The following is a 27,738-nucleotide window of genomic DNA, read 5'->3' on the forward strand; positions in this document are numbered from 1 at the left end:
GAACACCCCCTATCCACATCGATGGAACAGTAGTGGAGAGGGTAGCTAGTTTTAAGTTCCTCGGCATACACATCACAGACAAACTGAATTGGTCCACTCACACTGACAGCGTCGTGAAGAAGGCGCAGCAGCGCCTATTCAACCTCAGGAGGCTGAAGAAATTCGGCTTGTCACCAAAAGCACTCACAAACTTCTACAGATGCACAATCGAGAGCATCCTGGCGGGCTGTATCACCGCCTGGTACGGCAACTGCTCCGCCCTCAACCGTAAGGCTCTCCAGAGGGTAGTGAGGACTGCACAACGCATCACCAGGGGCAAACTACCTGCCCTCCAGGACACCTACAGCACCCGTTGTTACAGGAAGGCCATAAAGATCATCAAGGACATCAACCACCCGAACCACTGCCTGTTCACCCCGCTATCATCCAGAAGGCGAGGTCAGTACAGGTGCATCAAAGCTGGGACCGAGAGACTGAAAAACAGCTTCTATCTCAAGGCCATCAGACTGTTAAATAGCCACCACTAACATTGAGTGGCTGCTGCCAACACACTGTCATTGACACTGACCCAACTCCAGCCATTTTAATAATGGGAATTGATGGGAAATGATGTAAATATATCACTAGCCACTTTAAACAATGCTACCTTATATAATGTTACTTACCCTACATTATTCATCTCATATACATATGTATATACTGTACTCTACAACATCGACTGCATCCTTATGTAACACATGTATCACTAGCCACTTTAACTATGCCACTTTGTTTACTTTGTCTACATACTCATCTCATATGTATATACTGTACTCGATACCATCTACTGTATGCTGCTCTGTACCATCACTCATTCATATATCCTTATGTACATGTTCCTTATCCCCTTACACTGTGTATAAGACAGTAGTTTTGGAATTGTTAGTTAGATTACTTGTTGGTTATCACTGCATTGTCGGAACTAGAAGCACAAGCATTTCGCTACACTCGCATTAACATCTGCTAACCATGTGTATGTGACAAATAAAATTTGATTTGATTTGATTTGATTTGATTTGAAGAGAGAGGAGGAGGGATAGATGGAGAGGGGGATGGAGGAGAGAAACACATCAACCGTTGGTACAGAGACAACATCAGCACTAAACACACACACAAAATATCATAATACGCACTAAAACAAACAGTAGGTGTACTGGCATACATGAGGGGTTAGTTTAGCTACATATAGGTGATTGACAGAGATATGTGAATATATGCAGACAAGTGCATACACAGTTCATACACACACTATGGATTGAAAACCAAAACCAAAGCAGTGATCAACAAGATGGACATGTAACACACACACACACACACACACACACACACACACACACACACACACACACACACACACACACACACACACACACACACACACACACACACACACACACACACACACACACACACACACACACACACACACACACACACACACACACACACACACACACACACACACACACACACACACACACACACACACACACAGTTTCAGTGCAGTTCTTTTCTAACCCAGAACACAGGGATTTACATGGCTCCAGATTCCTAGTCTAACATAACAGTTGATCAGTGGTTTTAGGTTTTTACATTTGGGCCCACTGAGACAGCAGAAGACACTACACAGAGATACAATGAACAGCACTATATAACCAGAGGGAAGAATATATGAGATCAAGACAAGTGAACAGATACATAGACAGACAACACTAGCTGTTTTAAATAAAGATCATTTCAAATGAGCAGATCGTGAAATTTGTATCAACTGGAAAATAATAAAGTTTTTTTTTTAAAGAGTGAGGTGGGTGGGACCCAGAGGTTCAGACACACACACACACACACACACACACACACACACACACACACACACACACACACACACACACACACACACACACACACACACACACACACACACACACACACACACACACACACACACACACACACACACACACATCATCAATGACCATCTCCTTCTATAACTCCTGTCTGATGAAAAGTCTTATAGACCTGCTATAACCTCTGCAATGGAAACCAGAAAAAACACATTGAGTAAAATATAATAGCCTCAACATATCAAGCCTCAACATACCAAGCCTCAACATATCACATGAAGACATGTAGGATAATATGGAAGGACATGGTCGGCATCTCTCTCTCTCTCTCCCCTCTCCTCAGAGGTCAGTGCAGCGCTCCTGCTTGCTGTAATGGTCGAACTGGCTCTTCCAATGCATCATGTAGGAGGACCAGCGATGGAACTCCACCTTCCACTGACGCTCCGCCTCGTCTATGTTATCTGGGGAGCGAGGAGAAAGGGAGCGAGAGAGATATTACTACAAGTGAAAGACAGAGTTACCACTCTCACCCACAGATGGAATCACACACTATCAGTCAGAGAGGAACCCAGGGTGGGAGAGCCTGTTTTTCTAACCAGAGGTCATAGGTTAGGGTCAGAGGATTACAGACATGTTTCACACAGATCTCTAACATTAACACATACTGACGAAGGCGGAGGGAATATTGACGAAGGAGGAGGGAATACTGACAAAGGCGGAGGGAATACTGACAAAGGAGGAGGGAATACTGACGAAGGAGGAGGGAATACTGACGAAGGAGGAGGGAATACTGACAAAGGAGGAGGGAATACTGACGAAGGAGGAGGGAATACTGACAAAGGAGGAGGGAATACTGACAAAGGAGGAGGGAATACTGACGAAGGAGGAGGGAATACTGACAAAGGAGGAGGGAATACTGACAAAGGAGGAGGGAATACTGACAAAGGAAGAGGGAATACTGACAAAGGAGGAGGGAATACTGACGAAGGTGGAGGGAATAGTGACGGAGGGAATACTGACGAAGGCGGAGGGAATACAGACGAAGGCGGAGGGAATACAGACGAAGGCGGAGGGAATACTGACGAAGGAGGAGGGAATACTGACGAAGGAGGAGGAAATACTGACGAAGGAGGAGGGAATACTGATGAAGGAGGAGGGAATACTGACTAAGGAGGAGGGAATACTGACAAAGGAGGAGGGAATACTGACAAAGGAGGAGGGAATACTGACTAAGGAGGAGGGAATACTGACTAAGGAGGAGGGAATACTGACCAAGGAGGAGGGAATACTGACTAAGGAGGAGGGAATACTGACTAAGGAGGAGGGAATACTGACTAAGGAGGGGGGAATACTGACTAAGGAGGGGGGAATACTGACTAAGGAGGAGGGAATACTGACTAAGGGAGAGGGAATACTGACTAAGGAGGAGGGAATACTGACAAAGGCGGAAGGAATACTGACGAAGGCGGAGGGAATACTGACGAAGGCGGAGAGAATACTGACAAAGGCGGAGGGAATACTGACAAAGGCGGAGGGAATACTGACAGAGGAGGCAATACTGAGGAAGGAGGAGGGAATACTGACAGAGGAGGGAATACTGATGAAGGCGGAGGGAATACTGACTGATGTCATGCAATAAAATGCAAATTAATTACTTAAAAATCATACAATGTGATTTTCTGGATTTTTGTTTTAGATTCCGTCTCTCACAGTTGAAGTGTACCTATGATAAAAATGACAGACCTCTACATGCTTTGTAAGTGTCATGTTTTGTCATTTATTATCATGTCTTGTCCCTGTGCTCCCCATTCTATTCGTTTCCCTCTGCTGGTCTTATTAGGTTCTTTCCCTCTTTCTATCCCTCTCTCTCCCCCTCCCTCTCTCACTCTCTCGCTCTCTCTTCTCTCTATCGTTCCGTTCCTGCTCCCAGCTGTTCCTATTCCCCTAATCATCATTTAGCCTTCCCACACCTGTTCCCGATCCTTTTCCCTGATTAGAGTCCCTATTTCTCTCCTTGTTATTCGTTTCTGCCCTGTCGGTTCCTTGTCTAGAATTCACCGTGCTGTGTTTGTGTATCGCCCTGTCGTGTCGTGTTTTCCTCAGATGCTGCGTGGTGAGCAGGTGTCTGAGTCTGTCTGGTTCAAGTGCCTTCCCGAGGCAACCTGCTGTTCACCTGCTGTTCAAGATCGAGTCTCCAGTTTGTCCTCGTCATTTCGAGTGAAAGTTGTGTTTTTTGATTGTATTTACTTTACTGGATTAAAGACTCTGTTTTCGCCAAGTCGCTTTTGGGTCCTCTTTCACCTGCATGACAGAAGGAACCGACCAAGGAATGGACCCAGCGACTTCAGACGCTCGTTACACTGCCGTCGAGATCCAAGGAGCCATGCTCGGCAGACACGAGCAGGAATTGTCTGCTGCTCGCCATGCCGTGGAGAACCTGGCCGCTCAGGTTTCCGACCTCTCTGGACAGTTCCAGAGTCTTCGTCTCGTGCCACCTGTTACTTCCTGGCCTGCCGAGCCTCCAGAACCTAGGGTTAATAACCCACCTTGCTACTCCGGGCAGCCCACTGAGTGCCGCTCCTTTCTCACGCAGTGTGAGATTGTGTTCTCTCTCCAACCCAACACATACTCTAGAGAGAGAGCTCGGGTTGCTTACGTCATTTCACTCCTTACTGGCCGGGCTCGAGAATGGGGCACAGCTATCTGGGAGGCAAGGGCTGATTGCTCTAACAAGTACCAGAACTTTAAAGAGGAGATGATTCGGGTTTTTGACCGTTCAGTTTTTGGTAGGGAGGCTTCTAGGGCCCTGGCTTCCCTATGCCAAGGTGAACGGTCCATAACGGATTATTCTATTGAGTTTCGCACTCTTGCTGCCTCTAGTGAGTGGAACGAGCCGGCGCTGCTCGCTCGTTTTCTGGAGGGACTCCACGCAGTGGTTAAGGATGAGATTCTCTCCCGGGAGGTTCCTTCAGATGTGGACTCTTTGATTGCTCTCGCCATCCGCATAGAACGACGGGTAGATCTTCGTCACCGGGCTCGTGGAAGAGAGCTCGCATCAACGGTGTTTCCCTGCTCCGCATCGCAACCATCTCCCTCCTCTGGCTCAGAGACTGAGCCCATGCAGCTGGGAGGGATTCGCATCTCGACTAAGGAGAGGGAACGGAGGATCACCAACCGCCTGTGCCTCTATTGCGGAGTTGCTGGACATTTTGTTAATTCATGTCCAGTAAAAGCCAGAGCTCATCTGTAAGCGGAGGGCTACAGGTGAGCGCAACTACTCAAGTCTCTCCATCAAAATCCTGTACTACTTTGTCGGTCCATCTACGCTGGACCGGTTCGGGTGCTACATGTAGTGCCTTGATAGACTCTGGGGCTGAGGGTTGTTTCATGGACGAAGCATGGGTTCGGAAACATGACATTCCTTTCAGAGAGTTAGAGAAGCCTACGCCCATGTTCGCCTTAGATGGTAGTCATCTTCCCAGTATCAGATTTGAGACACTACCTTTAACCCTCACAGTATCTGGTAACCACAGTGAGACTATTTCTTTTTTGATTTTTCATTCACCGTTTACACCTGTTGTTTTGGGTCATCCCTGGCTAGTATGTCATAATCCTTCTATTAATTGGTCTAGTAATTCTATCCTATCCTGGAACGTTTCTTGTCATGTGAAGTGTTTAATGTCTGCCATCCCTCCCGTTTCTTCTGTCCCTACTTCTCAGGAGGAACCTGGCGATTTGACAGGAGTGCCGGAGGAATATCATGATCTGCGCACGGTCTTCAGTCGGTCCCGAGCCAACTCCCTTCCTCCTCACCGGTCGTATGATTGTAGTATTGATCTCCTTCCGGGGACCACTCCTCCTCGGGGTAGACTATACTCTCTGTCGGCTCCCGAACGTAAGGCTCTCGAGGATTATTTGTCTGTGTCTCTTGACGCCGGTACCATAGTGCCTTCTTCCTCTCCGGCCGGGGCGGGGTTCTTTTTGTTAAGAAGAAGGACGGTACTCTGCGCCCCTGCGTGGATTATCGAGGGCTGAATGACATAACGGTTAAGAATCGTTATCCGCTTCCCCTTATGTCATCAGCCTTCGAGATTCTGCAGGGAGCCAGGTGCTTTACTAAGTTGGACCTTCGTAACGCTTACCATCTCGTGCGCATCAGAGAGGGGGACGAGTGGAAAACGGCGTTTAACACTCCGTTAGGGCATTTTGAGTACCGGGTTCTGCCGTTTGGTCTCGCCAATGCGCCAGCTGTTTTTCAGGCATTAGTTAATGATGTTCTGAGAGACATGCTGAACATCTTTGTTTTTGTCTATCTTGACGATATCCTGATTTTTTCTCCGTCACTCGAGATTCATGTTCAGCACGTTCGACGTGTTCTACAGCGCCTTTTAGAGAATTGTCTCTACGTAAAGGCTGAGAAGTGCTCTTTTCATGTCTCCTCCGTTACTTTTCTCGGTTCCGTTATTTCCGCTGAAGGCATTCAGATGGATTCCGCTAAGGTCCAAGCTGTCAGTGATTGGCCCGTTCCAAGGTCACGTGTCGAGTTGCAGCGCTTTTTAGGTTTCGCTAATTTCTATCGGCGTTTCATTCGTAATTTCGGTCAAGTTGCTGCCCCTCTCACAGCTCTTACTTCTGTCAAGACGTGTTTTAAGTGGTCCGGTTCCGCCCAGGGAGCTTTTGATCTTCTAAAAGAACGTTTTACGTCCGCTCCTATCCTCGTTACTCCTGACGTCACTAGACAATTCATTGTCGAGGTTGACGCTTCAGAGGTAGGCGTGGGAGCCATTCTATCCCAGCGCTTCCAGTCTGACGATAAGGTTCATCCTTGCCCTTATTTTTCTCATCGCCTGTCGCCATCTGAGCGCAACTATGATGTGGGTAACCGTGAACTGCTCGCCATCCGCTTAGCCCTAGGCGAATGGCGACAGTGGTTGGAGGGGGCGACCGTTCCTTTTGTCGTTTGGACAGACCATAAGAACCTTGAGTACATCCGTTCTGCCAAACGACTTAATGCCCGTCAAGCTCGTTGGGCGTTGTTTTTCGCTCGTTTCGAGTTTGTGATTTCTTACCGTCCGGGTAGCAAGAACACCAAGCCTGATGCCTTATCCCGTCTGTTTAGTTCTTCTGTGGCTTCTACTGATCCCGAGGGATTCTTCCTTATGGGCGTGTTGTCGGGTTAACAGTCTGGGGAATTGAAAGACAGGTTAAGCAAGCACTCACGCACACTGCGTCGCCGCGCGCTTGTCCTAGTAACCTCCTTTTCGTTCCTGTTTCCACTCGTCTGGCTGTTCTTCAGTGGGCTCACTCTGCCAAGTTAGCTGGTCATCCCGGTGTTCGAGGCACTCTTGCGTCTATTCGCCAGCGCTTTTGGTGGCCGACTCAGGAGCGTGACACGCGCCGTTTCGTGGCTGCTTGTTCGGACTGCGCGCAGACTAAGTCGGGTAACTCTCCTCCTGCCGGTCGTCTCAGACCGCTCCCCATTCCTTCTCGACCATGGTCTCACATCGCCCTAGACTTCATTACCGGTCTGCCTTTGTCTGCGGGGAAGACTGTGATTCTTACGGTTGTCGATAGGTTCTCTAAGGCGGCACATTTCATTCCCCTCGCTAAACTTCCTTCCGCTAAGGAGACGGCACAAATCATTATCAAGAATGTATTCAGAATTCATGGCCTCCCGTTAGACGCCGTTTCAGACAGAGGCCCGCAATTCACGTCACAGTTTTGGAGGGAGTTCTGTCGTTTGATTGGTGCGTCCGTCAGTCTCTCTTCCGGGTTTCATCCCCAGTCTAACGGTCAAGCAGAGAGGGCCAATCAGACGATTGGTCGCATACTACGCAGCCTTTCTTTCAGAAACCCTGCGTCTTGGGCAGAACAGCTCCCCTGGGCAGAATACGCTCACAATTCGCTTCCTTCGTCTGCTACCGGGTTATCTCCGTTTCAGAGTAGTCTGGGTTACCAGCCTCCTCTGTTCTCATCCCAGCTTGCCGAGTCCAGCGTTCCCTCCGCTCAAGCGTTTGTCCAACGTTGTGAGCGCACCTGGAGGAGGGTGAGGTCTGCACTTTGCCGTTACAGGGCACAGACTGTGAGAGCCGCCAATAAACGCAGGATTAAGAGTCCAAGGTATTGTTGCGGCCAGAGAGTGTGGCTTTCCACTCGCAACCTTCCTCTTACGACAGCTTCTCGTAAGTTGACTCGCGGTTCATTGGTCCGTTCCGTGTCTCCCAGGTCGTCAATCCTGTCGCTGTGCGACTGCTTCTTCCGCGACATCTTCGTCGCGTCCATCCTGTCTTCCATGTCTCCTGTGTTAAGCCCTTTCTTCGCACCCCGTTCGTCTTCCCGCCCCCTCCCGTCCTTGTCGAGAGCGCACCTATTTACAAGGTACATAAGATCATGGACATGCGTTCTCGGGGACGGGGTCACCAATACTTAGTGGATTGGGAGGGTTACGGTCCTGAGGAGAGGAGTTGGGTTCCGTCTCGGGACGTGCTGGACCGTTCACTCATTGATGATTTCCTCCGTTGCCGCCAGGATTCCTCCTCGAGTGCGCCAGGAGGCGCTCGGTGAGTGGGGGGGTACTGTCATGTTTTGTCATTTATTATCATGTCTTGTCCCTGTGCTCCCCATTCTATTCGTTTCCCTCTGCTGGTCTTATTAGGTTCTTTCCCTCTTTCTATCCCTCTCTCTCCCCCTCCCTCTCTCACTCTCTCGCTCTCTCTTCTCTCTATCGTTCCGTTCCTGCTCCCAGCTGTTCCTATTCCCCTAATCATCATTTAGCCTTCCCACACCTGTTCCCGATCCTTTTCCCTGATTAGAGTCCCTATTTCTCTCCTTGTTATTCGTTTCTGCCCTGTCGGTTCCTTGTCTAGAATTCACCGTGCTGTGTTTGTGTATCGCCCTGTCGTGTCGTGTTTTCCTCAGATGCTGCGTGGTGAGCAGGTGTCTGAGTCTGTCTGGTTCAAGTGCCTTCCCGAGGCAACCTGCTGTTCACCTGCTGTTCAAGATCGAGTCTCCAGTTTGTCCTCGTCATTTCGAGTGAAAGTTGTGTTTTTTTGATTGTATTTACTTTACTGGATTAAAGACTCTGTTTTCGCCAAGTCGCTTTTGGGTCCTCTTTCACCTGCATGACAGTAAGTAGGGAAATCTGCAAAATCGGCAGTGTATCAAATACTTGTTCTCCCCACTGTATAAGAGTTATAAATGAAAGATGATAGTTTGACTAGGGTTGGTGTTAAAACAATTCTAATTAATTTATTAAATGAAATCATACTCTACTTTAACCACAATGTATTTAAAAATGCATTGGTTTGTTATGAAAAATAATGCTATTAAACATTCGCATTTAAAGTACAACTTTTTAATGTATATAAACAAAGTGCATATAAATGTAACAATTCAAAACAAATACAATCTGAACATAATAATAGAATATTGCACCACATCAAAGAAAAATAAATAACAATGTGCAAAACTGCAGCATCCCACTGAAAACATTAAACTGGTCCCTCTTTTCTTTCTCTTCTTTGTTGCCATGTAATAAACTAGCAGCACACAGCAATGCTGACCATATTTTGCTTTTATGAGAGATTTGCATTCAGAAATACAAGCTGCCTCACTTTCGAGGGGCTGATGAGCTTTCTTCTCTCAGTAATTATTTGTCCCCGTTTTCGAGAAGACCCTCTCAGAGGGAACAGATGTGGCCACTATGCAGAGTCTCCCTGTCATGACTTTAGTAAGCCGTGGGTAGACAGAGGCCTTGTTCTTCCACCAGCTCAGAGGATCTGCAGATCTTTGGAGGGGCTCCTCCAAATAGGATCGGATCTCCATTATGGCATCTGCTGAGGGATTCCTTCGTGTTGCATCCCCAGTTTCTCTCTCGTCAAACAGCATCCAAACAGCAGATGTTTGTGGCACTACTGCTGGTGCTTCTGCTCCATCTGATCCCTCTTCCTCCTGTTTCCCTGGTGCCTGAGCCAGCTGACTGCTGGGGCTGTCCCTCCCTCTTCTTCCTGTTGCTCTGGTGCCTGAGCCAGCTGACTGCTGGGGCTGTCCCTCCCTCTTCTTCCTGTTGCCCTGGTGCCTGAGCCAGCTGACTGCTGGGGCTGTCCCTCCCTCTTCTTCCTGTTGCCCTGGTGCCTGAGCCAGCTGACTGCTGGGGCTGTCCCTCCCTCTTCTTCCTGTTGCCCTGGTGCCTGAGCCAGCTGACTGCTGGGGCTGTCCCTCCCTCTTCTTCCTGTTGCCCTGGTGCCTGAGCCAGCTGACTGCTGGGGCTGTCCCTCCCTCTTCTTCCTGTTGCCCTGGTGCCTGAGCCAGCTGACTGCTGGGGCTGTCCCTCCCTCTTCTTCCTGTTGCCCTGGTGCCTGAGCCAGCTGACTGCTGGGGCTGTCCCTCCCTCTTCTTCCTGTTGCCCTGGTGCCTGAGCCAGCTGACTGTTGGGGCTGTTCCTCCCTGCAGCTGAGGTTATTCTTTGAAGAGCCTCATCAATCCCTCTGGCATCACTGAAGGCTAACTTCTTACACCGGGGTCAAGTGCAGCGGTTTCTGATAGCACTTGATTATATTCCATTCTGTGGAACTTCCTGTCCATTGATGAACACAGGGTGTCCATCAACTCTGTCACATGTCCTGTGGTTACATTTGCTTCTCTCTGGCGGCTGGCTGTGATTCACTGCACATCCTGACACAGGAGTATCATTTGTGAGGCTGTCACATCGCTGAAAGGAGAGAACAGTAACTTATTAGTTCAGGCTCATGTTTTGTCTACTGATACTACATTCTCATCTACTGCTCATATACAAATATAATACTGGATTAAATAATGATGTAGTAATAACTGCTTACTGTACCTCTCTCCACTGATCTCCACAGTGACCTGCTCAAAGGGTTCCAGGACTCTGCACACCTCCTCCAACACCTCCCATTCCTCTTGGGTCAGAGCATCAACAGGACTCTGCACACCTCCACCACCACCTCCCATTCCTCTTGGGTCAGAGCATCAACAGGACTCTGCACACCTCCTCCACCACCTCCCATTCCTCTTGGGTCAGAGCATCAACAGGACTCTGCACACCTCCTCCACCACCTCCCATTCCTCTTGGGTCAGAGCATCAACAGGACTCTGCACACCTCCTCCACCACCTCCCATTCCTCTTGGGTCAGAGCATCAACAGGACTCTGCACACCTCCTCCACCACTTCCCATTCCTCTTGGGTCAGAGCATCAACAGGACTCTGCACACCTCCTCCACCACCTCCCATTCCTCTTGGGTCAGAGCATCAACAGGACTCTGCACACCTCCTCCACCACCTCCCATTCCTCTTGGGTCAGAGCATCAACAGGACTCTGCACACCTCCTCCACCACCTCCCATTCCTCTTGGGTCAGAGCATCAACAGGTACATTGAAAATAGCCAGGGTAGAGATGATGGCATCCTTTAACTCAAGAAACGGCTTCAACATATAAAATGGCAAACTGCAGTAGCTTTTTGGACTCTTTCCACACTGAAGCCTGTGTGCTCTGGTACAGTGGTGGAATAAGTCATTTTGAAAGGGTTTTTCTGCTTGGAATTGTGTTCATTGGATTTAGACTATTGCTATAATTTCTAAAACCTCTGTCCTCCACAATCAAAAATGACTGGAAATTGGTGGCAATCATTTTAGCCAATGCAATATCAATTTAGCTTTGTTTTGCTACAGACATAAGACTTTGGCATTAACTGGTCCATAGAAGACTGTTGCTATGGGTGGCAGATAAGGCCTACTTGACTGAGTGGATACATCTCCACGTGTGGAGGTGCTGACTCCACCACTATCACTAGCAGGCCTGCTAGTTTCTCGAAGCTCCGCTACAGCTAGCTTCACAGTTGGGTGAACAGTTCCAATATGTCGGTGTAGGTTGTGCGTAGAACCGGCTTTATATAAGATTTTGTTTAGCAAATTCTATACTGTGTTCTAACATTGTCTACATTATTAAAATGCATCCAAATGCTACTGTGCTTCCAACTAATTTTCCAGCTGTTGTTTTCACAGCTGTCCTTCCTCTCTCTCCTCGGCTGCTAAGTGTGTGACTGTGAGTGAGTTGGCTCTGCCCTCCCTCACGCATCTTTGGTTCATTGGTTGACACTGCTTGTCTGATTGACAGGAACAACAGGTGAGGCTGTTAGTCTGAGCAGACAGTCAGAACGAATGTGTGCGTTTTGAATATTCATATCTTTATTTTTTTATAAATAGATTTGGCTCTTCTGATATGCGAGCCGGCTCCCAACGTTCACCTACAAGAGCCGGCTCATCTCTATTCTCTTCCTCCTGCTAACCTGTCTCAACTGGCACCCTATTGAGTTTATAGTGAACAGGCCTGTCCTATGGGCCCTGGTAAAAGTAGTGCACTTTATAGAGATTAGGGTGCGATTTGGAATGCGGTCAGTGTTTAATTTGAGCCGGATCCTGTTCTACGTTTTGAACTGTTATGTTCCTGAACCTATTTGGCCGGATCCTGTACTACGTTTTGAACTGTTATGTTCCTGAACCTATTTGGCCGGATCCTGTACTACGTTTTGAACTGTTATGTTCCTGAACCTATTTGGCCGGATCCTGTACTACGTTTTGAACTGTTATGTTCCTGAACCTATTTGGCCGGATCCTGTACTACGTTTTGAACTGTTATGTTCCTGAACCTATTTGGCCGGATCCTGTACTACGTTTTGAACTGTTATGTTCCTGAACCTATTTGGCCGGATCCTGTACTACGTTTTGAACTGTTATGTTCCTGAACCTATTTGGCCGGATCCTGTACTACGTTTTGAACTGTTATGTTCCTGAACCTATTTGGCCGGATCCTGTACTACGTTTTGAACTGTTATGTTCCTGAACCTATTTGGCCGGATCCTGTACTACGTTTTGAACTGTTATGTTCCTGAACCTATTTGGCCGGATCCTGTACTACGTTTTGAACTGTTATGTTCCTGAACCTATTTGGCCGGATCCTGTACTACGTTTTGAACTGTTATGTTCCTGAACCTATTTGGCCGGATCCTGTACTACGTTTTGAACTGTTATGTTCCTGAACCTATTTGGCCGGATCCTGTACTACGTTTTGAACTGTTATGTTCCTGAACCTATTTGGCCGGATCCTGTACTACGTTTTGAACTGTTTTGTTCCTGAACCTATTTGGCCGGATCCTGTACTACGTTTTGAAATGTTATGTTCCTGAACCTATTTGGCCGGATCCTGTACCTCCCGTGGCATAAAAAAAATCATTCACTTTTTTTCAATGTAAAAATTATAATAAAAGCGAGTAAAGTTAATTTGAGTTGCCTCTTCGTTAATTCTCCTGCCCCCTCAAAAAACGTTACGTGAAAAAGTAGATTTTCAGCCCGGGCCTAATGCGTTTAAAAAAGACCAAATTTTTCACAAATTTTGTTCAACTTCTGTAAACGCCTCTACTCTGCTGCTCTATGCCACTACGCAAATGCAATGATATGCATGCAATGCTTTATTATAAAGGTGATTTATCTTTCTCATGCATTCTGGTACCTCAGAACTCCTCAGGTCCCCCCCGCGCACTCACTTTTTGTGCCCCACCTCCCGATTTACAAATTAACCACTGGATGTAACATCTGGTTCCCAAGAATGTGTGCATGGCATTTAGATGCCAGAGCTAACCTAAAATCTATGACATCATTGTCCTATACTTCTTCATCCAATCTGACTCTGGGTCAGTTTAGCAGGGAGGCGATTAGCTATAGTTCGCAATACTGACCATGAACAAAGTTCCACTGCAAAACTAAACAATCTACACCATCTCACCCCCTCCTACCTCACTCGCCCCTGCTCTCTCACTCTGTCTCCTCCCGCCCCCCCCCTCTCTCCTGTCTCAGTTCTTTTTATAGTTCTATAAGTCAGTTGAGTAGTTTTCTCTGCAAAAGACAGTAAGCTGCACAGAGCTCCCTCCGAATATTCATGAACCCTCTGTATAAATAAGTTGAATATGTACTTGCAGCCCAATAATTAATTCAATAATGAATATGCGTGTGTAACCCCCTTACCGGTGATATTGAGGAGGCGTGGCAGAAAGCGGTTCCAGAATGCACACAGCTGGTTCCGCATGCCCTTGTGGATCTTCAGAGATTCTGTGTTCAGCCCCACGTGTTTTTGCTCACTGTTGGTGAACTGCGGCCACCTCTGCCTGCTATCCACACTGCCGTCAAAATTGATGTTGGGGTTACTGGAGATAGAGGTGGAAGGAAGGAGTCAGAGAGAGGAAGAGAGATATGCCCCGCTCCCCCCCCCCTCTCTCTCTCTCTCTCTCTCTCTCTCTCTCTCTCTCTCCCTTTTTTCTCTCTCTCTCTCTATCCATTACCCGGTGCGTGCGAAGTTAGCCCAGTATCTCATCATGCGTCGGCTCAGTTTCTCCTCCTCGGCTGTGTAGTTGAGTCTCTTCTCCAGTGGCATGCCGAACACAAACTCTATCTCGTAACCATGGATAACGCCCATCCACCCAGGCCACGCCAGGTTAGACGCACGGTGGTCAAACAGGTACAGGTACACTCCACCTATAGAGTTTGGGGTAGAGCATACAATAAAATAGGACACCAGAATGAATCCATGACCAAGATGGCTGCCTAGAGCTGTGCAGGACTATGACATCAACCACTCTGGTGTATTATCTGTAACAGGCAAACAGGTACACTTCACCTGGGATCAATGGAGGGATAGGAGAGGCAATGGTAGAGCATGGTGCTTGTAACACCAGAGTAGTGCGTTTGATTCCTGGTACCACTCATACGTCAAATGTATGCACACATGGCTGTAAGTCGCTTTGGATAAAAACGCCTGCTAAATGGCATATATTATATTATAACACAGGACTTTGAGTTAGACTTTTTGGTTGAACAACATCAATTACATTATGAGTGAAATAGTTTTCCTTCCAAAAAATGGCAATTAAGCATGTTAAAAAAAACATCTCTCTGTGTTGGAATGTAGTGGGCGTATAGATACACACGGCGAGGCGTGGCTTACCGTGACCATGCCCCCGAGGAGGGTACAGACACAGGTTACATTTCTTAGGTTACTCCCATGTTACATTTCTTAGGTTACTCCCATGTTACATTTCTTAGGTTACTCCCATGTTACATTTCTTAGGTTACTCCCATGTTACATTTCTTAGGTTACTCCCATGGTACATTTCTTAGGTTACTCCCATGTTACATTTCTTAGGTTACTCCCATGTTACATTTCTTAGGCTACTCCCATGTTACATTTCTTAGGTTACTCCCATGTTACATTTCTTAGGTTACTCCCATGTTACATTTCTTAGGCTACTCCCATGTTACATTTCTTAGGTTACTCCCATGTTACATTTCTTAGGTTACTCCCATGTTACATTTCTTAGGTTACTCCCATGTTACATTTCTTAGGTTACTCCCATGTTACATTTCTTAGGTTACTTCCATGTTACATTTCTTAGGTTACTTCCTTCACTCCCATGTTAAATTTCCTACTTTACTCATAACCCAACAATGTCTGAATTATTATTTTTTGATCATTCTATGAACATTTTGTACATGATTGGTTGTTCATTTTTAAGATACTTTCATGTCGTCTTTTAAATCAACCATCTACATCAAACCTAAAAAACACTGATTCTAACCGTAAAAATGTTAGCGTGAACAGATATATATTCCATGCGACAGTCTGTCACGATTATCAGCCAAAGAGCCAATTCCAATGGACTTTCTTCAGCTAGCTAAGGATAGCTTAGCTAGAGGTTCCAAGATGGCGTAGCAGTAAGTCGTCCTGTCGTATCGTCTCTCTGTAAATATCGTCTCTTTTTCGTTTTAGATATTTTTCTTCGCATATCTTTAAAAACATTTAGCTAAACCTAAGCTTCCAAATACTCTCCTGCAATCCGCCTCACCAATGTAGCTACTTTTCCTAAAGTATTTATATTTACTTCGGAACCGGAACCCCTCAACTGAAGATAGCCAGCTAACCACCAGCTATGCTAGAGGTCTTCAGCTAACCGGTCATCAGCTAACCTTTAGTTCGGAAAGCTCTCGCCAGTTCGAACAACGCGACGCTAACCAGAGCATAACGGACCCATTTATTTTTTATCCCCGGATTCCCTTCGCAAACGGAACATTTTTTTCAGCTGGATCTTCACAACTAGCTATCGAGCTAAACCGCATCCCTGGTTGATTACTCCTGGCTAGCGTTTCCACCCACGTAGCTTGAAGCTAGCCCGGCCAGAGCTCCTGTGTTCCTAGCATACTCCTGGGCTTCTATACCCGGATCCACGCCCGGTCTATCGATGTCACTGCATGAAGAGGAATAAACAGACTCACCCCATCGCGACGTCCTCCAAAGGCTAACTCTCTAGCCCTCGCTATCTCCTTGCTTGCTAATTCGGCATGCTAACTGCTAGCTTGTTTAGCCCAGGTCCGCTAACTACTACCTTGTTTACACCGGCCTGCTAATCTGTTAGCTTGTTAGCACAGGCCTGCTAACCGTCTGCATCGCAGTGGCCCATATGTACTTTCTATCTCTTTCCGATTTTTAAAATTTGTTTATACCTTCCGGAAACCTGCCTCACCCAATGTGATACGGAATCGCTATTATTTTTTATTTTTAGAACACACTCAAGAACCTCCAGAAGCGAACCAGCTAACTAGCTACAAGCTATTTAGTCATTGTTAGTTAGTTTTTTAAAACCTGGATAACACTCGCCAGTCCAGCTTCCCTGCCCCATCCACCGCTGCCCCTGGACTCTGATCACTTGGCTACATAGCTGATGCACGCTGGACTGTCCATTAATCACGGTACTCCATTCTGCTTGTTTGATTTATCTGTCGGCCCCGTTGCCTAGTCAATGCCATTTTACCTGCTGTTGTTATGCTAGCTGATTAGCTGTTGTCTCACCCACTGTTTTAGCTAGCTTTCCCAAATCAACACCTGTGATTACTGTATGCCTCGCTGTATGTCTCTCTCAAATGTCAATATGCCCTGTATACCGTTGCTCAGGTTAGTTATCATTGTTTTAGTTCACAATGGAGCCCCTAGTCCCACTCCTCATACCCCTGATACCTCCTTTGTCCCACCTCCCACATATGCGGTGACCTCACCCATTACAACCAGCATGTCCAGAGATAAAACCTCTCTCATCATCACCCAGTGCCTGGGCTTACCTCCGCCGTACCCGCACCCCACCATACCCCTGTCTGCGCATTATTCCCTGAATATATTCTACCATGCCCAGAAACCTGCTCCTCTTATTCTCTGTCCCCAACGCTCTAGGCGACCAGTTTTGATAGCCTTTAGCCGCACCCTCATACTACTCCTTCTCTGTTCCGCCGGTGATGTGGAGGTAAACCCAGGCCCTGCATGTCCCCAGGCACCCTCATTTGTTGACTTCTGTGATCGAAAAAGCCTTGGTTTCATGCATGTCAACATCAGAAGCCTCCTCCCTAAGTTTGTTTTACTCACTGCTTTAGCACACTCTGCTAACCCTGATGTCCTTGCCGTGTCTGAATCCTGGCTCAGGAAGGCCACCAAAAATTCAGAGATTTCCATACCCAACTATAACATCTTCTGTCAAGATAGAACTGCCAAAGGGGGAGGAGTTGCAGTCTACTGCAGAGATAGCCTGCAAAGTAATGTCATACTTTCCAGGTCCATACCCAAACAGTTCGAACTACTAATTCTGAAAATTACTCTCTCCAGAAATAAGTCTCTCACTGTTGCCGCCTGCTACCGACCCCCCTCAGCTCCCAGCTGTGCCCTGGACACCATTTGTGAATTGATTGCCCCTCATCTAGCTTCAGAGTTTGTTCTGTTAGGTGACCTAAACTGGGATATGCTTAACACCCCGGCAGTCCTACAATCTAAGCTAGATGCCCTCAATCTCACACAAATCATCAAGGAACCCATCAGGTACAACCCTAACTCTGTAAGCAAGGGCACCCTCATAGACATCATCCTGACCAACTGGCCCTCCAAATACACCTCCGCTGTCTTCAACCAGGATCTCAGCGACCACTACCTCATTGCCTGTATCCGCTACGGTGCCGCAGTCAAACGACCACCCCTCATCACTGTCAAACGCTCCCTAAAACACTTCTGTGAGCAGGCCTTTCTAATTGACCTGGCCCGGGTATCCTGGAAGGACATTGACCTCATCCCGTCAGTTGAGGATGCCTGGTCATTCTTTAAGAGTAACTTCCTCACCATTTTAGATAAGCATGCTCCGTTCAAAAAATGCAGAACTAAGAACAGATACAGCCCTTGGTTCACTCCAGACCTGACTGCCCTCGACCAGCACAAAAACATCCTGTGGCGGACTGCAATAGCATCGAACAGTCCCCGCGATATGCAACTGTTCAGGGAAGTCAGGAACCAATACACGCAGTCAGTCAGGAAAGCTAAGGCCAGCTTCTTCAGGCAGAAGTTTGCATCCTGTAGCTCCAACTCCAAAAAGTTCTGGGACACTGTGAAGTCCATGGAGAACAAGAGCACCTCCTCCCAGCTGCCCACTGCACTGAGGCTAGGGAACACGGTCACCACTGACAAATCCATGATTATCGAAAACTTCAACAAACATTTCTCAACGGCTGGCCATGCCTTCCGCCTGGCCACTCCTACCTCGGCCAACAGCTCCGCCCCCCCCACAGCTCCTCGCCCAAGCCTCTCCAGGTTCTCCTTTACCCAAATCCAGATAACAGATGTTCTGAAAGAGCTGCAAAACCTGGACCCGTATAAATCAGTTGGGCTTGACAATCTGGACCCTCTATTTCTGAAACTATCCGCCACCATTGTCGCAACCCCTATTACCAGCCTGTTCAACCTCTCTTTCATATCGTCTGAGATCCCCAAGGATTGGAAAGCTGCTGCAGTCATCCCCCTCTTCAAACCCTGGACCCAAACTGTTACAGACCTATATCCATTCTGCCCTGCCTATCTAAGGTATTCGAAAGCCAAGTCAACAAACAGGTCACTGACCATCTCGAATCCCACCGTACCTTATCCGCTATGCAATCTGGTTTCCGAGCCGGTCACGGGTGCACCTTAGCCACACTCAAGGTACTAAACGACATCATAACCGCCATCGATAAAAGACAGTACTGTGCAGCCGTCTTCATCGACCTTGCCAAGGCTTTCGACTCTGTCAATCACCAGATTCTTATCGGCAGACTCAGTAGCCTCGGTTTTTCGGATGACTGCCTTGCCTGGTTCACCAATTACGTTGCAGACAGAGTTCAGTGTGTCAAATCGGAGGGCATGCTGTCCGGTCCTCTGGCAGTCTCTATGGGGGTGCCACAGGGTTCAATTTCTCTGTATATATCAATGATGTTGGTCTTGCTGCGGGCGATTCCCTGACCCACCTCTACGCAGACGACACCATTCTATATACTTTCAGCCCGCCATTGGACACTGTGCTATCTAACCTCCAAACGAGCTTCAATGCCATACAGCACCCCTTCCGTGGCCTCCAACTGCTCTTAAACGCTAGTAAAACCAAATGCATGCTTTTCAACCGATCGCTGCCTGCACCCGCATGCCCGACTAGCATCACCACACTGGATGGTTCCGACCTTGAATATGTGGACACCTATAAGTACCTAGGTGTCTGGCTAGACTGCAAACTCTCCTTCTAGACCCATATCAAACATCTCCAATCGAAAATCAAATCAAGAGTCGGCTTTCTATTCCGCAACAAAGCCTCCTTCACTCACGCTGCCAAGCTTACCCTAGTAAAACTGACTATCCTACCGATCCTCGACTTTGGCGATGTCATCTACAAAATCGCTTCCAACACTCTACTCAGCAAACTGGATGCAGTTTATCACAGTGCCATCCGTTTTGTCACTAAAGCACCTTATACTACCCACCACTGCAACCTGTATGCTCTTGTCGGCTGGCCCTCGCTACATATTCGTCGCCAGACCCACTGGCTCCAGGTCATCTACAAGGCCATGCTAGGTACAGCTCCGCCTTATCTCAGTTCACTGGTCACGATGGCAACACCCATCCGTAGCACGCGCTCCAGCAGGTGTATCTCACTGATCATCCCTAAAGCCAACACCTCATTCGACCGCCTTTCGTTCCAGTACTCTGCTGTCTGTGACTGGAATGAACTGCAAAAATCGCTGAAGTTGGAGACTTTTATCTCCCTCACCAACTTCAAACATCAGCTATCTGAGCAGCTAACCGGTCGCTGCAGCTGTACATAATCTATTGGTAAATAGCCCACCCATTTTCACCTACCTCATCCCCACAGTTTTTATTTATTTACTTTTCTGCTCTTTTGCACACCAATATCTCTACCTGTACATGATCATCTGATCATTTATCACTCCAGTGTTAATCTGCAATATTGTAATTATTCGCCTACCTCCTCATGCCTTTTGCACACATTGTATATAGACTCCCCCTTTTTCTACTGTGTTATTGACTTGTTAATTGTTTACTCCATGTGTAACTCTGTGTTGTCTGTTCACACTGCTATGCTTTATCTTGGCCAGGTCGCAGTTGCAAATGAGAACTTGTTCTCAACTAGCCTACCTGGTTAAATAAAGGTGAAAATTTAAAAAATAAATAAAAATAAAACCCTGCTTTCATAGATGCCGACAAGCTGCTGCGTACCGTTTTGTTTGAACAATAGTAGGAGAAATGACAGCTAAAATTAAGTTTCATCAACTGCCCGAGGACCAGGTTAGACGAACCTCATGGTTTCAGGCTATACGACGCAATGATGATGGAAAGCTGTGGGCTCCGGTTACTCAATACATTTGTGTGTTTCGAAGCACTTCATTCACGGTAAGTCGCTAGCTAATACTTGTTTGTATCTAAATAGCTATGTGTATTGCCTGTGTAACCCTGGAGATTCCACCATGTAGGTGTAGATATCACCATAGCCTACTAAGGTTGTCTCCCCAGCTGGTCTCCAGCAAGTTGAAAGGACATATAGTCAAGCCAACAAGAATCAACTTTTCTAGATACCTAGACTGCAGGCAAAGATAGGAAGCAGTTACGCGGCATGTCTAAGACTAGCAAATTAGATCCAGATTAATTTCTCACTAGACTGCCAGCTAATGTCAGTGAACCGGCGAAAAAGATAGCGGTAAACAAACAGGGACGTAAGTATAATGTGACAGTTTTACTGTCCGTATAATGTGACAGTTTTACTGTCCGTATAATGTGACAGTTTTACTGTCAGTATAATGTGACAGTTTTACTGTCAGTGTTAGCAGGTCAGTATAATGTGACAGCTTTACTGTCAGAGTTAGCAGGTCAGTATAATGTGACAGTTTTACTGTCAATTATAATGTGTCAGTTTTACTGTCAGTGTTAGCAGGTCAGTATAATGTGACAGTTTTACGGACAGTATAATGTGACAGTTTTACTGTCAGTATAATGTGACAGTTTTACTGTCAGTGTTAGCAGGTCAGTATAATGTGACAGTTTTACTGTCAGTGTTAGCAGGTCAGTATAATGTGACAGTTTTACTGTCAGTATAATGTGACAGTTTTACTGTCCGTATAATGTGAGTTTTACTGTCACTATAATATGACCGTTTTACTGTCAGTATAATGTGACAGTGTTAGCAGGTCAGTATAATGTGACAGTTTTACTGTCAGTGTTAGCAGGTCAGTATAATGTGACAGTTTTACTGTCAGTGTTACCAGGTCAGTATAATGTGACAGTTTTACTGTCAGTATAATGTGACAGTTTTACTGTCAGTGTTAGCAGGTCAGTATAATGTGACAGTTTTACTGTCAGTGTTAGCAGGTCAGTATAATGTGACAGCTTTACTGTCAGTGTTAGCAGGTCAGTATAATGTGACAGCTTTACTGTCAGTGTTAGCAGGTCAGTATAATGTGACAGCTTTACTGTCAGTGTTAGCAGGTCAGTATAATGTGACAGTTTTACTGTCAGTGTTAGCAGGTCAGTATAATGTGACAGTTTTACTGTCAGTATAATGTGACAGTTTTACTGTCAGTGTTAGCAGGTCAGTATAATGTGACAGTTTTACTGTCAGTGTTAGCAGGTCAGTATAATGTGACAGCTTTACTGTCAGTGTTAGCAGGTCAGTATAATGTGACAGCTTTACTGTCAGTGTTAGCAGGTCAGTATAATGTGACAGCTTTACTGTCAGTGTTAGCAGGTCAGTATAATGTGACAGTTTTACTGTCAGTGTTAGCAGGTCAGTATAATGTGACAGCTTTACTGGCAGTGTTAGCAGGTCAGTATAATGTGACAGCTTTACTGTCAGTGTTAGCAGGTCAGTATAATGTGACAGTTTTACTGTCAGTGTTAGCAGGTCAGTATAATGTGACAGCTTTACTGGCAGTGTTAGCAGGTCAGTATAATGTGACAGTTTTACTGGCAGTGTTAGCAGGTCAGTATAATGTGACAGTTTTACTGTCAGTGTTAGCAGGTCAGTATAATGTGACAGTTTTACTGTCAGTGTTCAGGTAGTATAATGTGACAGTTTTACTGGCAGTGTTAGCAGGTCAGTATAATGTGACAGTTTTACTGGCAGTGTTAGCAGGTCAGTATAATGTGACAGTTTTACTGTCAGTGTTAGCAGGTCAGTATAATGTGACAGTTTTACTGGCAGTGTTAGAGGTCAGTATAATGTGACAGTTTTACTGGCAGTGTTAGCAGGTCAGTATAATGTGACAGTTTTACTGTCAGTGTTAGCAGGTCAGTATAATGTGACAGTTTTACTGTCAGTGTTAGCAGGTCAGTATAATGTGACAGTTTTACTGTCATATAATGTGACAGTTTTAGTCCGTATAATGTCAGTATAATGTGACAGTTTTTAATGTGACAGTGTTAGCAGGTCAGTATAATGTGACAGTTTTACTGGCAGTGTTAGCAGGTCAGTATAATGTGACAGCTTTACTGGCAGTGTTAGCAGGTCAGTATAATGTGACAGTTTTACTGTCAGTGTTAGCAGGTCAGTATAATGTGACAGTTTTACTGGCAGTGTTAGCAGGTCAGTATAATGTGACAGCTTTACTGGCAGTGTTAGCAGGTCAGTATAATGTGACAGTTTTACTGGCAGTGTTAGCAGGTCAGTATAATGTGACAGTTTTACTGGCAGTGTTAGCAGGTCAGTATAATGTGACAGTTTTACTGGCAGTGTTAGCAGGTCAGTATAATGTGACAGACTGTCAGTATAATGTGACAGTTTTACTTCCGTATAATGTGAGTTTTACTGTCACTGTTTACTGTCAGTATAATGTGACAGTGTTAGCAGGTCAGTATAATGTGACAGTTTTACTGGCAGTGTTAGCAGGTCAGTATAATGTGACAGCAGTTTACTGTGACAGTGTTAGCAGGTCAGTATAATGTGACAGTTTTACTGTCAGTGTTAGCAGGTCAGTATAATGTGACAGTTTTACTGGCAGTGTTAGCAGGTCAGTATAATGTGACAGTTTTACTGTCAGTGTTAGCAGGTCAGTATAATGTGACAGTTTTACTGTCAGTGTTAGCAGGTCAGTATAATGTGACAGTTTTACTGGCAGTGTTAGCAGGTCAGTATAATGTGACAGTTTTACTGTCAGTGTTAGCAGGTCAGTATAATGTGACAGTTTTACTGGCAGTGTTAGCAGGTCAGTATAATGTGACAGTTTTACTGGCAGTGTTAGCAGGTCAGTATAATGTGACAGTTTTACTGTCAGTGTTAGCAGGTCAGTATAATGTGACAGTTTTACTGGCAGTGTTAGCAGGTCAGTATAATGTGAAGTTACAGCAGTTTACAGGTGTAATGTGACAGTTTTACTGGCAGTGTTAGCAGGTCAGTATAATGTGACAGTTTTACTGGCAGTGTTAGCAGGTCAGTATAATGTGACAGTTTTACTGGCAGTGTTAGCAGGTCAGTATAATGTGACAGCTTTACTGGCAGTGTTAGCAGGTCAGTATAATGTGACAGTTTTACTGGCAGTGTTAGCAGGTCAGTATAATGTGACAGTTTTACTGTCAGTGTTAGCAGGTCAGTATAATGTGACAGTTTTACTGGCAGTGTTAGCAGGTCAGTATAATGTGACAGTTTTACTGGCAGTGTTAGCAGGTCAGTATAATGTGACAGCTTTACTGGCAGTGTTAGCATACGTATCATGCAAATAATTTGTTGTTGTGACAGCCAAGTATGTGAATAACAATGTGTGATGCTGCTGAAAACATTTATTGAAATGATATAAGTGTCAATAGTTTGCTTAGGATGATGCCAAATCTAGTCTAATTACATGGGATTACTCTACTCGGGGGCGTGGTCACCTTAAGTCAAGCCGGTATCAAAAATATTAATGTGAGTTGTTGAGGGTTAAAAAAATTCAAAAATTCTCACATTTTTTCTTTGCCACAAATAAGAGTATATGATGAGCCAACAACATGATTTGGGTATGTGTTAACATAATTTGAACTTTAAAAGTAAGATTTACACTGAACAGTTACTTTAAAAATCAACCAGACATTAAACAACATATTTGAAAAAACATTTGTGAACAATTCTTACTTTGTGAGTTCCCGTCCTTGGTCATGGCCCCAGCGTTGCCTGCCTGTTGTCCATTGTTGGCACCCAGGTTAGAGTGGAGCTGGGAGTAGGTCCTGGCAAACTGCTGCAGGGGGCAGATGACATTATGGTCTCCGACCACATCATCCAGGGAGTCTCGGTTCTTCACTCCATTGTTCTCATCGAACCAGTCAGTGTACTGTAACACAAAACTTTATTAGACTGGTATTCAAACCGGGGACCTTGATACAAAGCAACTTTATTAGACTGGTATTCAAACCGGAGACCTCGATACAACACAACTTTATTAGACTGGTATTCAAACCAGGGACCTTGATACAACACAACTTTATTAGACTGGTATTCAAACCGGAGACCTCGATACAACACAACTTTATTAGACTGGTATTCAAACTGGAGACCTCGATACAACACAACTTTATTAGACTGGTATTCAAACTGGAGACCTCGATACAACACAACTTTATTAGACTGGTATTCAAACTGGAGACCTCGATACAACACAACTTTATTAGACTGGTATTCAAACTGGAGACCTCGATACAACACAACTTTATTAGACTGGTATTCAAACTGGAGACCTCGATACAACACAACTTTATTAGACTACTTGATTCCCTAATCACATACATCCAGCAACCCTCAAGGTACCAGATCAATTTCCACTTTTTTACAGAGCCCGGCTTAACCCGGGTTTCTAACCAGCAACCTTTTGGGTACAGGTCCACCTCCTAATCCTGCTGGTCCGCCTACCTGCAGCACCACAGCCTCTTGGCCGATTTCGTTGGCATGCGGGACACTCAGCTTCACGCTCTCCAGGAAGTCCTCACGGGAGATCAATGACTCGTTGTCCTATGGAGGGCCAATGAAAGATTAGGGTGCAATTGTATTAGTGTCATTGGAACGCACACACACAGACAAAATATAATAATATGCACTAAAACAAACAGTAGGTGTACTGGCATACATGATTGGTCCTTTAAACCTTCTGTATATAATATATTGTATGTATATTGTTCTGTATGTAACATATTGTATGTATGTATATTGTTCTGTATGTAACATATTGTATGTATATTGTTCTGTATGTAACATATTGTATGTATGTATATTGTTTTGTATGTAACATATTGTATATTGTATGTATATTGTTTTGTATGTAACATATTGTATGTATATTGTTCTGTATGTAACATATTGTATGTATATTGTTCTGTATGTAACATATTGTATGTATATTGTTCTGTATGTAACATATTGTATGTATATTGTTCTGTATGTAACATATTGTATATTGTATGTATATTGTTTTGTATGTAACATATTGTATGTATATTGTTCTGTATGTAACATATTGTATGTATATTGTTCTGTATGTAACATATTGTATGTATATTGTTCCCTATGTAACATATTGTATGTATATTGTTCTGTATGTAACATATTGTATGTATATTGTTCCCTATGTAACATATTGTATGTATATTGTTCTGTATGTAACATATTGTATGTATATTGTTCTGTATGTAACATATTGTTCTGTATGTAACATATTGTTCTGTATGTAACATATTGTATGTATGTATATTGTTTTGTATGTAACATATTGTATGTATATTGTTTTGTATGTAACATATTGTATGTATATTGTTTTGTATGTAACATATTGTATGTATATTGTTTTGTATGTAACATATTGTATGTATATTGTTTTGTATGTAACATATTGTATGTATATTGTTTTGTATGTAACATATTGTATGTATGTATATTGTTTTGTATGTAACATATTGTATGTATGTATATTGTTTTGTATGTAACATATTGTATGTATATTGTTTTGTATGTAACATATTGTATGTATATTGTTTTGTATGTAACATATTGTATGTATATTGTTTTGTATGTAACATATTGTATGTATATTGTTTTGTATGTAACATATTGTATGTATATTGTTTTGTATGTAACATATTGTTCTGTATATTGTTTTGTATAACATATTGTATGTATATTGTTTGTATGTAACATATTGTATGTATATTGTTTTGTATGTAACATATTGTATGTATATTGTTTTGTATGTAACATATTGTATGTATATTGTTTTGTATGTAACATATTGTATGTATATTGTTCTGTATGTAACATATTGTATGTATATTGTTCTGTATGTAACATATTGTATGTATATTGTTTTGTATGTAACATATTGTATGTATATTGTTTTGTATGTAAATATTATTGTATGTATATTGTTTTGTATGTAACATATTGTATGTATATTGTTCTGTATGTAACATATTGTTCTGTATGTAACATATTGTATGTATATTGTTTTGTATGTAACATATTGTATGTATATTGTTTTGTATGTAACATATTGTATGTATATTGTTTTGTATGTAACATATTGTATGTATATTGTTTTGTATGTAACATATTGTATGTATGTATATTGTTTTGTATGTAACATATTGTATGTATATTGTTTTGTATGTAACATATTGTATGTATATTGTTTTGTATGTAACATATTGTATGTATAGTTTTGTATGTAACATATTGTATGTATATTGTTTTGTATGTAACATATTGTATGTATGTATATTGTTTTGTATGTAACATATTGTATGTATGTATATTGTTTTGTATGTAACATATTGTATGTATATTGTTTTGTATGTAACATATTGTATGTATGTATATTGTTTTGTATGTAACATATTGTATGTATATTGTTTTGTATGTAACATATTGTATGTATATTGTTTTGTATGTAACATATTGTATGTATATTGTTTTGTATGTAACATATTGTATGTATATTGTTTTGTATGTAACATATTGTATGTATATTGTTTTGTATGTAACATATTGTATGTATATTGTTTTGTATGTAACATATTGTTTGTATGTATATTGTTTTGTATGTAACATATTGTATGTATATTGTTCTGTATGTAACATATTGTATGTATATTGTTTTGTATGTAACATATTGTATGTATATTGTTTTGTATGTAACATATTGTATGTATGTATATTGTTTTGTATGTAACATATTGTATGTATGTATATTGTTTTGTATGTAACATATTGTATGTATGTATATTGTTTTGTATGTAACATATTGTATGTATATTGTTTTGTATGTAACATATTGTATGTATATTGTTTTGTATGTAACATATTGTATGTATATTGTTTTGTATGTAACATATTGTATGTATGTATATTGTTTTGTATGTAACATATTGTATGTATATTGTTTTGTATGTAACATATTGTATGTATATTGTTCTGTATGTAACATATTGTTCTG

At 43.8% G+C, this 27,738-nt stretch overlaps 1 protein-coding gene across 2 annotated transcripts in view; it reads right to left on the minus strand.

The window, feature by feature from the left end:
* Positions 1-1,033: 1,033 nt before the first annotated feature.
* Positions 1,034-27,738, minus strand: part of LOC124008635 (acetylcholinesterase-like) — a 73,962-nt gene continuing 47,257 nt past the window's right edge. For both annotated transcript variants that reach the window (XM_046320105.1, XM_046320104.1), the window contains exons 7-11: positions 25,167-25,265; positions 24,396-24,591; positions 14,235-14,427; positions 13,921-14,099; positions 1,034-2,341 (exon numbers count right to left, since the gene is read on the minus strand). In XM_046320105.1, coding sequence (XP_046176061.1) covers positions 2,220-2,341; positions 13,921-14,099; positions 14,235-14,427; positions 24,396-24,591; positions 25,167-25,265 — 789 coding nt within the window. In that variant the 3' untranslated portion in view covers positions 1,034-2,219. The remainder of the gene's footprint in view (positions 2,342-13,920; positions 14,100-14,234; positions 14,428-24,395; positions 24,592-25,166; positions 25,266-27,738) is intronic.

Source organism: Oncorhynchus gorbuscha, linkage group LG21, assembly GCF_021184085.1.
Source record: "Oncorhynchus gorbuscha isolate QuinsamMale2020 ecotype Even-year linkage group LG21, OgorEven_v1.0, whole genome shotgun sequence".
NCBI classification, from domain to species: domain Eukaryota; kingdom Metazoa; phylum Chordata; class Actinopteri; order Salmoniformes; family Salmonidae; genus Oncorhynchus; species Oncorhynchus gorbuscha.